At 39.2% G+C, this 14480-nt stretch overlaps 2 protein-coding genes across 2 annotated transcripts in view; both read right to left on the bottom strand.

Annotated features, from left to right (window-relative positions):
• Positions 1-1246, bottom strand: part of LOC109955128 (B2 bradykinin receptor-like) — a gene marked incomplete at its 3' end in the record, with an annotated part of 1567 nt that extends 321 nt beyond the window's left edge. The window contains exon 1 of the mRNA XM_020590974.1: positions 26-1246. Within this exon, the coding sequence (XP_020446630.1) occupies positions 26-642 (617 nt within the window). The remainder of the gene's footprint in view (positions 1-25) is intronic.
• A 1016-nt stretch (positions 1247-2262) lies between these two features.
• Positions 2263-5315, bottom strand: LOC109955022 (B2 bradykinin receptor-like). The gene is made up of 2 exons (XM_020590780.1): positions 5224-5315; positions 2263-3800 (listed from the first exon to the last, which is right to left on the bottom strand). Exons 1-2 carry the CDS (start codon positions 5241-5243, stop codon positions 2756-2758), a joined length of 1065 nt encoding a protein of 354 aa, XP_020446436.1. The 5' UTR covers positions 5244-5315; the 3' UTR covers positions 2263-2755.
• Between the last annotated feature and the right edge of the window lie 9165 nt (positions 5316-14480).

Below are 14480 nucleotides of genomic sequence, written 5' to 3'. Positions count from 1 at the left end.
CCAAATAACTTTAGTCATGTGGTAACTACAGAAGGATACAATAGGAACAGGGATAAGAAAGCCTACTATGTTGACAGTCATATTGTAGCGCAGTCTCCAGCCTTGATGGGGGTATGCTACATAGCACGCGTAAATGCCCAAATCAGGGAAGTATTCCACAGAGCGGAAGAGGAGAGCAGGGAAGCTGAGCAAGATCCCAGCAATCCAAATACTGAAGCAAATCCCACGTGCCCAGAAGGCTTGTCTCTTTCTTCCCTGGGACAGCGGTCTGGTAAGAGCCAAGTACCTGTCCACACTCACAGCTGTTATGAACAGCACACTGCAATAATAATTCATCCCAATGACAATGTTGATAAGCTGGCACATGGGCTCCCCAAACCTCCAGTGGAACTTGTGGATAATGGTTGTCACCCAAAATGGCAGACACAAAACCATGAGGAGATCAGCCGCAGCTAGGTTGCTCAGGTAGATGTCGGCCACAGAGCTGTGGCGCCTCTGGAGACAGAACACGCAGAGCACAAAGGAGTTGCCTATCACGCCAAGAAAGCAGATGATGGACATGTAAGCAGGCTGCATGGTGTAAACCCAGTCCCATGCAGCTGTCTGGTTGCAGACCATCTCATCTCTTGTGGCACTCTCCATAAGTCACTCAACTGCCGAGGTAGGGACCACTGTGACAGCTGCTACACAGTAAAAGCAGTTTTAGAAGTAAAAAAATAAGGGTGACATATTCTAGTAAAAGCTTTTAACTGTGTCAACAGTGGCTCATTGTATGTGTTGCTATGTGTAGCAGAAATGATTGATTTAATGGAGTGTGGATAATGGTTTGTTGGTCAAACACTCAGCATGTACATGTCACTTTAGAAGAAGGGAGTCTTAGCAACAGATAATCTCTGGTTTTTAAAAAAAAGCCACTTATTTATACCTGCAAGGATTTACAAACATGTACAGTATGATTACACACACACACAAAGACAATAAGGCCAATTGAGTTATGCTGTCTTTGGTGTAAGGCCAGGTCAAGATGATTACATGATTATACAGTCATAATTTGTTGCTGTGACTTGGATACATTGGCACTCAGGAAATCACAGCCTGCTGCTGTTCACAACTTGCATGATCTTGTTGAAGGGAGGTGCCAGGGATCAGCACAAAATGGCATCTGAAGTGATGTATGTAATATAATGGCTGTTTTGTGTTTGGAAAAGCATTTAAACAAGTAAAAAACTGCTGTGGAGATTTTGTGGGTGGGTTGGTATTCTGCTGCTTCAACCTCAGGTGTACCAGATTTGGCCATTGATGCACAGCTCATTTTAAAGTGGGTGGGACTTTGCTCCGAGGCGTTCTTTTTCCTCCTGGCAGCAGAAGAAGCAGCCGCTTCAGTGGCGATCGGCTTGTTTTCCTTTTGTTTGCTTACTCCTATTTCATTGTTGTAGTGGGTCTGATAATATCTGTTTTGCAGGTTTGCTTTAGTTAGGATTAGTTGTAATGTTTTAGGTTTACGGAAGGCACTCTGTTCGGACGGGGTTGTAATAGAGTAGAATTTTCACTGTAAAACTGCACAGCTCTCAAAACATATTTACAAGTCCTCAGCAAAAATGTAAAAATGCATATTCAATAAATACATTTGCACAAAGAATAATATATATTTTCCAGATGTCAGAGAGGAGAGTGAAAGGGATTGTAGCAGAATCATAAAATGCTGACAAAAATATGCAAAACAAGGTCAGACTGTGTATTTTTGGTGTACATCTCACATTTGAGGCAGTTTTGTCTGCCTGCATGTTTTTTGTTCCACAACCATTTCTAGCCCTGGTAATGGTGGTAAAGACTGAAAACTAACAAATATTTCCTGTTTGGCACTATATGCCTTTTATTTTGGAGACAATCAAGGGGTGTACCTGCCCACAGCCCACATAAAATCAACAATGGACCATTAAATTATGGCGTGGGGAGAAATGTATAATGACAAAATGTTATACTGTCTGCACAGCCAACAAAAAACAGCATGTTTGTGTGTCATCATTGGAAAGTCTTGGACAGAATCCTGTTTTTAACTCAGCAGCCAATGAGTCAGAGACACCAAAAGAACACTTAGCAAGCAGTTGTTGTGCCTTTCTTACAGTCCTGTTTTGCTGCTTAACTTAACATTTAATTGCATTATGAAGATGCAGCGAGACAAGCATAAAACCATGTATACATTTTATTTGATATTTATGATCAAAGGAAAACAAATACTGGCACCATTTACAATATGAGCTATCAGAGATGCCGTTGAGAATAGAACATTAAAACTTCATCAAATTATTTTACAGCAACCATGCACTGCAGTTTACTGAATGTGGTGTAACTGTTATGAAGGTGTAAAAAAACTATTCTCATTTATTAGTTTTTTCCAGCTTATGTTAAGTAATATATATTTGCAGTATTTAGCATGGACAGTATGACACTTTGCTGGTGCAGATGATCACACTTAGCACTCTGTAACAGCCTCTCCAAGACAGAATATTCAAGCCTTGCATATACGTAAAGTAAAAGTAACATTTCCAAAAAGCTATTAAAGCGAGAGCTAATTTTTTTGAAAAGTAGTCTCATCAAAGACTGATTTGAGCAAAGGTGATTAGGCCCCATTGCTATACAACAACATACATTTAGCTTATCATTTAAATAATATTCAGAAAATCATTAAATGTCTTCCATAGTCATCTTTTTCAAAGTCAGCTTTTGTGGGTATGGTGCTTTTGACAGCAATATATTATAGAGTAGTCTTTAGAGTAGTGGACTGGTTTGAGCGTGTTGACTCAGAGGTTGCTCTTCTAGTAACCTTCCACTGCTTAAAGAGCTCCCTAACCTTTTTCCGGAAGTTCTTTCCTACAATGACATACAGTATGGGGTTGAGAACACTGTTGAAGAAGGCTAAGTAGGTGAAGATCTGGTTGCAGATTTCAAGGACTCTCAGTAAGTTACAGCCCCCCAGGATGCCATCTCTTAGGAGCAGGTCTAATGCAGTGACCACATGGAATGGTACCCAACAGATGAGAAATGCCAAAAGTACAGCCAGCATCAGGGTGGTGGCTTTGTGCTCTGTTCTCTCTCCACTGAACCTCTCTATTGGCTGGTTTTTCAAAGCCAGAATAATTTTGACAGTGCAGAATGAGATAAATGAAACAGGGATGATGAAGCTAAGGATGACCAACAACCAATCACAGAGCCGCTCTACAGTGTTATTTGGGTACTTCAGAAAACATGCATTAGCGCTATACTGAGGGAAATATTTCACATCCCTGAAGACGAGTGTGGGGACACTCAGGAGCAAGCTGAGACCCCACATCAGGAGACAACCCAATTTTGCATACTTTGGCCCACGCATTCTGCCAAGGGACATTGTATGAACCAGCGCCACATAGCGATCTATGCTGACCAGAACAAGGAAGTAGACACTGCAGGAGGCATTCATCTTAATGCCCAGGTTGACGACTTTACACAGGAATAGACCAAAGGGCCAGTTGAAGCCATTGAATATGTTGACAGCCCAGAAAGGTAAACAGGACACCAGGAGAAGGTCAGCAGCAGCCAGGTTACTCAAGTAGATCTCAGCCACAGTGCAGGCCTTCTTGTGGAGGCAGAAAACCATCAGTACAAACACATTAAATGTGATTCCCAGCACAATGATGATCAGGATATACACTGGATACCCATTGTAGACCCACTCCCAGGCATCCACATCAGGACATGTACTGCCATTGGTGCTGTTTTGGTTTGTTGCTCCATATAAAGCTGTGGTGCTTAAGCCTGGGATGCTGAGCAGGACACAAAACAAAGACAGTTACACAGTGACATTGAGACAAATGTATTTAAATATGTTCATTTGTCTTCTTGCTGAGAGTGTAGATGTCTGTACACTAAATGTGCTGGACGTTGGACCCAGCAGCTGGTTAGCTTAGCTTAGAAACAAAAGTCACAAGAACAATATAAAAATGACCCTCAGCATTCTAAGTTAAAAGTTAATGTTTTTGGTTTAGTATTGTTAAGATCCTGTGGCACCAACAGAGTAGTATATAATCATCAAAACATATACTGCCACAATACACACGGGCATAAAACGTGCAATATAATGTTGACATTATTCATCTCCTGCCAGTTCACTGACATATCAATGGATCTCTTGTGCATTTCTGTCTGTAATTGTTGGGTACAATTATGTGATTTGCTGTCATGAAAAGTTTGGGAGCTCGCCCACTGAGGAAATGTGTATTATAGGGTTATTACTTGACTTGGCCTTTGTGTGTCCACAGGAGCAGAGTTGAACACAACAGTCACTGGGTCAGTCAGTGCTGAAGACATTGCTACGTGTACAGCTCGTGATTTTCAAGCAGTGAGCTTTAAAGTGAGAGTAAGGAGTATAACCAGAAGAACCACAGAACCTCAGCAAATAGCTGATCATCAGTTCACCTCTTTGAGTGCCAACTACACACCTATTGAACTAATGTATCAATTTCTATATCGTGCAATAAATGTGACTGGATTTACTGACTGCTGCATTGCAACATTAAATTACACCACCCAACAGTTGCCTTCCAATAAATGATTACAAGTTCTTTTGACATTCTGTTACACCTGAATCAGGCAGTAGGGCAACGTTCAACTACTGAGCAACAGGCTCGGCTCTGTTCCTTCCAAATTCCCTTGAGGGCATTTGATTTTTCTCTGCATGATATGAGATATCATCTTACTTGGGTGGGCTTCCCTTCTGATTCACAGTGAACCATTACGTAAGAGTTGAGAGCAGTTTCAAATAACACTCAGCACATGTCGTTGAATACCTTTAAATGTATTGTCAATCATTAAGAATCAATAATGCTGCTGGAAAATATTTTGTTTTGGTTGCTGTAACTAAAAGATAAAAGTGGTGAAAGTGGGCAATTGGAATGCAGATACAACATGTTTGACAGCAAAATATGATAAATATGCTCAAACATGATACTGCTCACTGAATTATTTGTCTCATTGTATCATGTTACTGTATATATAAAGATATGCTGTAACCTAACATATATTTACAGTATAACACATTAGTGTAACAGTTTTCTTCACAGATGTTCATACACTTTAACATGCTTTTATACATTGTTGTCAATTCTGTGTTTAAAAGAGGCAATATATCATTTATTATGTGAACTATTTTACAGTACATAAAGTAAATGAGGCTTATACAGCACCTACCTTGTAGGCTGACGAGCCATTCCTCCTGAATAAGATGAGAAGTGTCCAGATGCCTGGCTACGCTGTTGCCAGTTCCCTCCCTTCCCTTTCTCTACTCTGTCTGCCTGTGCCTTGATCTCTTAAAGGAAACTGTAGTTAAAGTGATGTCAGCCAAAAACTCCTACTTCAGTCTCTTCTCTCTTCACTTTTGCCCTGTTTTTCCCTCTTAGTAAGCTCACTCTTGTGCATTTGTCATCTTACATAATGATTTATGATTGTTTAAAGATCTCAGGGATTGTAGAGGTATGCAGACCCACATTCCAGCCTATGTTAGCAGTATTAAAGGATTTTGCTCCTGTATTATCAGTGTTGAAATGTTGTGTTGTGATTCCAGCTATTTCTCTCATTTTTCTTAATTTGTTCTCAGTATTGAGCCACATAAAAAACAAGGCAAGTCATTTTCTGTATTAACAGTATCATCAACGCTTCTCATACAGAGGCTAAAACCAGCAATGAATTGCCTCCTCTCACTGATAATGTCAGCCACTCCTGGATTATCTTGTTCATCTGACTGTTAAGAATATCCAGAGCATGGGCCCTGGCCCTCACTTACTTCGGCAGTTGGAAGCTCTTGGGGCAACATCTTTAATAAATATGCGGGTCTGGTGTTTCTGATTGCATGTTGCAAATTTGTTGACAGGCCACAACAGTGTAAAATCTTTTTCTCCCTGACATATTTTGGTTTCTGATAATCCTGTATAAATTGCTCTGTCACTCAGACTGGCTCTCCTATTTCATATTTTATCATTTCACTCGTACCTGACTCAACATGCCCCCAATCAGTGCACTCCCTTGCTTTTCTTACAGTAGTGCTGTTTTTGGGCTGAATGCCTGGTAAAAGCTAGAAACCTTGGCACTAAAGAGTAACATTTAAACTGGCACACTGCTGCTGTTGCTGCTGCTGCCATGTCTGCTCTTAGTCATTTTAGGATTTCAAGCTCAATTTCAAGGCTAAGAAAACATGGACTGCCTTCCACCTAATCATAACTTCAGCCTAAGAACCTGACCCCTCATGTTCCATAAAAATTCTCTTTTTTGTCACTCTTGAATGCATTTTGTTTCCCCAGGCTTGACTCACTTGCAGCTGCAGAAGCTGCCTCTGCATCACCCACACAACTCTATGTAATCCTACTGCACAAGGCTTGTGGTGGACAGCGGCTTTTCTGGATAGGGAGCTGGTTTGGGCTTGGCTTTTGCTTGCTATCCCTTTGATGAAGGTTACCAGGTGTTTTGAGGAGAAACAGATGGCTGGCAAGGTTCTCAACTGTTGCAGATTTCAAGACAATAAATCAAACAATTCACACCTTCAGCATCATCTTGATATAGCACACTCTTCAGCCACTGTTGCTCATCTTTTATCCCTTTTTATTTTTATTTATTTATTCCATTGCCTTCAGTGTGATATTAGCATTGATGCTCCAATCTCTTTCTGGACTTACCCTAATATTCCAAACTAAGGCTTATAATAGACAAATAACATCATGAGACTTTCTATATTATGTTCAAACGTCTGTGTGTGTACTAATAACATAAGAAAATGGACATGTCATCAAGTCTGTAATTATCAGTTCTTATGTAAGAACTGAGATTTTCATTTATCTCAAAGACCATACTGAGATGTATAACATGGGAATTTGAGCAATATTACAATTTCACAATGCATCAGAAGAGCAAGAATGTCATTTAAGCCAAAGGCCATTTACAAGTTCATATTGGTTGGAAAAGACAAAAGCTATTAAGAGCAGCCAATAATGTGTGACATCTGATCTGGTGTCTCATATTCACATGATTAACATGCTGTAAATGCATGAAAATGAGGACGTCAGTGACCTGAAATTCATGCTATAATTAGATTGAGATCTTCCTTAATTAATGGTGCAATGACTCATTTCAGTTCCCACTTTGTGCTGGTCCTAAACACTCAGATACTGGCAAAACATAAAGCCATAATATTCTGTAATTACACATTAAAAGTGTAGCCATTATTGCTTGTAAACCCTTAATCATATTTTATAGAAAGGCCTGTAACCTGATTGCTAACCAGTGACTTACAGCAGGTGTAAGCCCTGAAGTGAGCAGTTTGCTTTCAGCTGTAGCTTTTCAGCTATTCTCAATTTCCTATGATATGTCATAGCAGGTTATCTGTGATGCAATCTAAGACCGGCAAAGTTATTAGACTTACTGGTGCTGCAAGAGATAAAATCCTTGTCTCATCCATTGTTTTCTTGCTGTTTTGAAATAATAACAATCAGATGTCATATATGATCCATTTTAGTCATTTGTATGGTTGATTGGTCTATATATCAGTGAGTGTACTGTATTTCTATTCATGACACTTTTCTTGGAAACATGCGTATCTGAACAATAGAACAAAAGTAGTGATGCAACATCTTTATTACAAACAATGGGAGTCCACTAATGGCCAGGGTTTATCAGGATATTTATTTATTTATTTTCATGTTGACATTAATCATTAAAGAACGAGACCAGTATTGATTCAACAACATTCCACATCTTGTGCTGACACGTTCAGCTTTTCAGGGGAGTTTCAATTCAGATAGCTGTACAACTTATTACCCCGTTTAAAACGTTTTCTGCTATAATTTGGCCTGTAATGAAGATGGAACCCTGAAATTTTCAGGTAAGATGCATAGTATAATGTCCTATCATGCCCTAAAAGATGACCAATATCTGATCTAGATCAAAGTTTTTAGGACACATTTAGTGCAGTTCTGGATCTTATTTGTCACAAGGGACCCATTTGCATGAGCGAATGTTGTGCCTTGGCGAAAGTGTTCTTGTTCCTGCTTTTGAACAGGATATTTGGTCTTCTGCCAGCATCCTCCCAGACCGGACCAGTAAGCTCTGGTCTGTTCATCAGATTCTCTTTAAACTTAATTATGTATTGTTAATTGTGAATGGCTGTAATTGCTTTTTGCTGTTTCCCTGCTCTGTTCCGCTCCGTATATTCTGATTAAAACTTATCTTAACTTGAAGAGAATCACATGAATCAAATTAGGATTTATGTTCATGTAATTATTGAACAGCAGTATGTTGTTTTAGGGACATGATAAATGTTTGATTTGTGTCATTTGAAGAGCATTTTATTTACACTGTATTTCCCTCAACCTTATTAACCCTAAAATGATATAATACCTCACATTCTTAATATGAACACTGAAAGCTACTGTATCTTCACAGAATTTCATGTAATCAAATAATTTTTAAAACATTTTTTTGAAAATGTGGCTCCAATTTTCTCAGACTAAATCTAAAATGCGAGGTTGCTATTTATAAAATACGTGTCGTGATGTGTGGGTAGGTGACTGACTTCACTGTTGACTGAAGGGTCATTAATGGAAGTAAAAACCAGGAGGCTGAAAATATTCCTACTGGAAATTACTATTTTGGCACAAACAGCACACTTCTGATTATTCTTAGCACCATGAAATGAATTGCACAAACTGGCAACTTCAAAATATGAAGTCTCTCTTTCAAAGAGCTGTTCTTTAGCAAACAGTTCTGTAAATACATTTTTTCTACAGAATGTTCTGCACTGATTCTGCCCAGAATTAATGACAATGATTTTTAACCAATATTCAGTAGTAATTAGAAAATTCCTGCTTATTAAAACAATGATATAAGGAGTTTGTGACTTGAAGTCATGTGTATACTATAGCCCGGTTTCCTGCTGCAGAATATCATGAGCTACTATTTTCTCCTGAACACACACAAACTGTAAAGTGTTTACTGTAAGGTCTGTGGCTTGTCTTGACTAACCAATATATTGTGTCTGCAAAGAGCCGTTTCAAAAAGCCTTACTCTGAACACCACAAACCCAGTTCTGTTCATCTCCATTATACTGAGATGACAACAGAAGTCTCAGTGGTAATTATCTTGAAACCACAGCAAATAACTAAATTATCATTATGACTAAATGGGGTGAATGGAAAAAAATGAATAAATATGACCTTTTAAAGCAATATGCCTATGTCCAACCATATAATTTATTAGAACTGACACCCTAGTCACATGTTTGTGTTTTAAACAGTCCTTCATATGTGTATGACCACATACTTCATAAATCCTTCACATTACAACACATTAAATGACATGTAGACGCCAATTTATCATAGGAAACTGAACATCTTTTGAGTGCAGAAAACAGACGACAAGTCTGTCAGCTGCTATTAGTTATGTCTCAGTGGGATGTAATGAAGTATAGAACCAGTGTCTGGACGTGGGGGTGACTGGGCTCGTGCTCCTCTTATCCAGCTCATTTCCTGTCTGCTTTTGCTTCTCCTCTGACGGTTTTTCCAGGCTGTGAGCAGGCTGCTCCATTACTCAGTCCTGAACACGCCCCATTCTTTGTTTCAAAACTTCTCACAAATTAAACAGCACGCAGGTCCTCGCATGTACTTTCTACTGTATATGTAATGTTTTCACAGCTGTCCAGTACATTCGGGGCCTTTGGAAGGAGACTGAGGGAGAACTCATAAGAGATGGAATCAAACCATTCTCTGGGTTTGATGCTGGGAGTGGTCCCAGGCCTTGGCTTTCTAATAGCACTGTGTGATGCCACCAAAGCAGCCAGCAATGAAACCGCTGCTTTTAATGCTATGTGCCTGTCTGTTGAAACATTCCTGGCAGGACATTTAGAGTCAGCCCAGTTTTGTTAGATACAGAGATTGTAACATGAGGTTTTTCTGTACTGCAGGGCGAGGCAGGGTTTGGAAAATGATGTAACCTCTGTTCAATTTTATTTTCTAATGCCTGCCTGATCATTGACATCTTTCTTTCAACTAAAGGCAACAGAAAATTAACAAATTACATGCAAGTTAATAAAAATAGGACTGGATTTCACATCCCTTTTTCAAATTCCAAGACATTATGCAATACTAAGAGTCAGCAAGTACCAGCCAGATGTTTGTTGTTTGAATTTTAGTTTTTATTTAGTGATTTGATCACTATATCAGTAATGTTTTAATATTGCCAGAAAATCTGCCATTTATGGTAAAGATAACTGTGTTTATGTCCAACGGCCAAGCTGAGAGCATGTGTTTCTGGCTGTGGGTGTTTATAGTTTATAGAAGAACTGAGTAAGAGGAAAACTGTGTGGGAGGAAGCCACTTGATTGGACTGAATATTTAATCATTCAGCCGCTCACAAAGTACATAATTGAGGTTATGACTCCAACTTACTGACTTCATCTTTCTACTCTACTTTGTCAACAACTACAAATGCTGTTGAGCAATAACAGAATTTGTATTGCGCATCATACCAGCTGCTGTAAACTGTATGCGCTGTAAAACTGTCTTGGCAAATCATCTCATGTTCTGTTAAAAACCTCTTCAAAAAACCTCTATAATTACTGTAAATCCAGAGTGTAAACATGAAAATAAGGAGTTTATTATGAGATAAGTTAGCTTCTACTTCTTTTACTATGAATTATGAAGACTTAAATGCTATAAAACAAATGGATATATACGGCATGTCTTGTCTTAGACAAGAATATTGAATAATTTGTTCTGATGCAGGCTCAAGAGTGGATCTAGAAAGTTATGCATGGGGTGGCCAGGCATTACACCCCGAGTCTGTGTGAGGCTGCCTCACACAGACTTAGAGAAGGGTGACACATTTGAAATATAAAAAAGTAAATTAAAAAGTCAATTTAAACCCCCAGTTCTATGAAATAATAAACCATACATTATCAAGAATCAAATTGTTTATTCTGTGTAAAAATGACACACAGTGTTTTTTTAAGTTAACTTTGGCTGTGCTCCTGGGGTGAATTATACAAAGTACAAAACATCCCTGCTGTGCAAAAAGAGAAACATTTAGAAAACCCACTGCCTATTTTACTAAGTTTGACTCTTTCACCCTTCATTTAGGCAGTTTATTTGCTTCTCATTTATATAAATATTAGTTAGCCATCATAGAAATACATGTCTTATTACATTTTGACTGAATGCCTATATTTTGTCATGAGTCTCTTCTGCTTCCAGTAACACGCTTCTCTTCTGACACAACTTCCGGTCTACAGTCTCACCTCAGCTATGGACTTTTTACACTAATCAGTAGTAATGATCTGCACCTGTTGACACCCCTTTATAAGCAACTTCCTCCCGGCAGGAAGCTGCCAGATTGTTCTAATTCATATTCAAACTTTCCAGCATTACTTCTTGTACCTGCTATTCCAGCTGTGACCCCAGATTGGCTTGTGACCACCGATTACTGCCTAACCCTTCTGATTGTGATTATATTCTGTGCATCAATTGATGGACTTCCCTTACTGACCAATCTTCTTGTGGATACCTTGGATGTGCGAGTTTGCTGGCTCTGACCCTGGACTGGAATTATCGACCTGAGATTGATACATGTTTAATCAGACTTCTGCATTGTGTACAGCTGTTTGTGACCAGTGCTCTTATTAAAGAGACAGTGTTCTGCTTATCCTCATATGTCCTTATAATTGAGTTCATCATGGTCATGTTTTACCATACACTGGTGTATATACTGTACAAATACTTTCCCATTTATAAATTCATATAAAGGATGTACAATATGAATAGAAAGTAACTTATTACACATCTTTGCAACACCAAATTATGCATTTTTTTGTACTTTTACATACCATTGCACTATTTGTTTCCTTATATCTATATATGTACAATCTTTGGACTTGTTGTAGGTATTCTGTATAAGTATATATATAAGCACTACTGAAAACTGAGGTCAGATTCTGTAAATGTTTACACATTTATGTTGAATGTAATGCATGGACTGTACCCTCTCATCGTCCTAGAATTCAAGCAACTGAAAAACAAAAAAAGAAATGGGGCCCTCTACTGCACAGGAAATAAAGTGTGCAGTGCCTCAGTGAGATTTGAAAACATGTGTACGTCAGAACACACTTACACATATTGTGTCCATGTGGCTGTCACCAGATATGATATTGATGTGAGGCTACTTAAATAACTGATTTGATACATATGTGAACAGGAAGGATCTGGTTTCGAGCCCCGGCCAACAAGATGCCTTTCTGTGCGGAGTTTGCATGTTCTTCCAGTGCCTGCGTGGGTTCTATCTAGGTACTTCGGCTTCCTCCCACAGTCCTAAGACATGCAGCTTAGGTTAACTGGTGACTCTAAATCCCCTGTAGGAGTGAGTGTAGGTGTATGTGGTTGTCTGTCTCTGTGTCAGCCCTGTGATAGACTGGCGATCTGTCCGCAGTGTATCCCGCCTCTCACCCAGTGTCAGCTGTTTCAGCAAGTAGCTGAAGTTATCAAATAAATTTAGTGGAGTAAAATGTACAACATTTCCCTTTGAACGGTACTGGAGCAGAAGTATAAATAGTAATAAGTATATTGAGCTGTAAAAAAAAGAAAATAAAAATGTAGAAGCAGGCCTGCAAAACTGTACTTTCCACTAGTGATAAGTCATCCTGTATTTAACAATGGCATGGATCATAAGTGATATTTTCAATGTGGGATCTTTTTATCAATTTTTACATATGAACAGTATTTTAACACTGTGGAAAGACTATTTTAAACCAAGGGAGACATCGGATACCAGCAGTGCCTTAAACACAGAAGTAAATATAGCTGTCCATCCATCCATCCATCCATCCATCCATCCATCCATTTTCCTCCGCAAATATAGCTGTCATGAATTGTAAATAATATGATAGATATAAGAATTGCCAGGATCAGAAAACAGTCACCCTGGCAAACTTGCCATTGTTTCAGAGCGAGCTTGAGATGACAGACCAGTGTCAATCAGTCTCTGCTCTGATCTGAGAGAACACCTATCAGACACTCATCACCACACAGACAGGGTGGACAGAAGCTTCCACTGTTAATTCAGATCCCTTCCCTCCCCATTCTCATGCATTTTTTGCAATTCTCAGTCATCCTGTCATTTTCTGCCAGCCTGTGCATCTCTCTGTGTCTCTGCACTTGTCTTCATCTCGGTTGCTCCATTAGGCCCTGGAGCAACTTCCACTTTAATTTTGTCCGGCAACCATCTAAGTGAGTTTCAGCCGTGTCTGCCAGTGGGTGTGCCGGGCATACATGATGGGTGTGATGCACGTCAGTTTCCATGGTGACAGGCCGCATGCTCTACATAATGATATCCACTCATATTCAGAGTGGTGACAGAGCTGTGGCAGTGGTCTGCTGGGGGATGGGCATCTGATTCCCAGGACTCCTGAAGTACTTTCTGAGACTTGCATTTAATGTTAAATGTGCTAGACTGTACTGTGGGATCAGGCTCTTTCTTTCCAAATGAACATATTTCAAATATCATCTTTCTCCAAAGTTGTGTAATTACTTATGTAGTCAGAATTATTGCCTATATATGGCGCTTTATGGAGTTCAGACACCTCATTAAAGGTAACTAGGATAAGCTACAGTTAGGATGTGGATGCCAGGGATTTATCTAGCCACTAAGTACAAGACAAACTCAACTGATTCTATGTGAAGATTGTACCTTTTTATGATGAGTCAACAAATTCCTTTCAGTTAGTATGCTGACATTATCCACTGCCTCAAAGCATATTTTAAAAAAAAAGGATAACATTAATAAGCTCATGGAGGAGTGAGAGAGAGTCCCAGTCATCCACTCAGCAGTGATAGTAAATGAACCAAAAAATATGGCTCCAGCCTCACGGATGATGGGTGAGTCTGAGCTCCCGTCATGGAGCAATGAAGCATGAGGTATCTATAGCATCAGGGGGTGGTGGTGCATTAAAGACTTTGTCCCCTGTCATACTTGGTGCACTATTTACCATTCTATGCAATATGAAATAGAAAAGAGAGCATAATGAAGCAATGGATTACAAATGACCTCTTTTACATTTTACCTGCATCTTGTGTCCTAAGAAATGACAGCTAGACTAATCAGTGAGAAAGCTTTTAGCTACAGTATGACTTGAATCACTAAACTGAATCTTATTAAATATGCAGTATATTATTCTATTACCCTGTGTCAATTGTTGCAGTATTGTTAATGTTATCCTGTCACAAAGTATTCTTCTTCCAGGGCTATCATCTTTCTTAACTGTTCTGATTGGTTCTATAGGTGCTGCTCTGTGCATTCCTCATCTCACAGCATTTGCTTTGAGTTGACAGTCATCTGTAATGAGCAGTACCAGAGGCAGAGTCTGTGTTTGTGTGTGAGAAAGAAACATGTAAAAAAAACAAAAAAAAACAACAACC

Source organism: Monopterus albus, unplaced genomic scaffold, assembly GCF_001952655.1.
Source record: "Monopterus albus unplaced genomic scaffold, M_albus_1.0 scaffold13.1, whole genome shotgun sequence".
NCBI lineage: Eukaryota > Metazoa > Chordata > Actinopteri > Synbranchiformes > Synbranchidae > Monopterus > Monopterus albus.
Note: the sequence above shows the minus strand (reverse complement) of the source record. Positions and strands in the feature narration are given on the sequence as shown.

Bases quoted from the DNA above. Each gene is read 5' to 3' on its own strand.
- LOC109955022 (XM_020590780.1), bottom strand. From the start codon at position 5,243: ATGGCTCGTCAGCCTACAAG. The intron at 3,801-5,223 runs GTAGGTGCTGTA...TGTCCTGCTCAG, and splicing joins ATGGCTCGTCAGCCTACAAG to CATCCCAGGCTTAAGCACCA.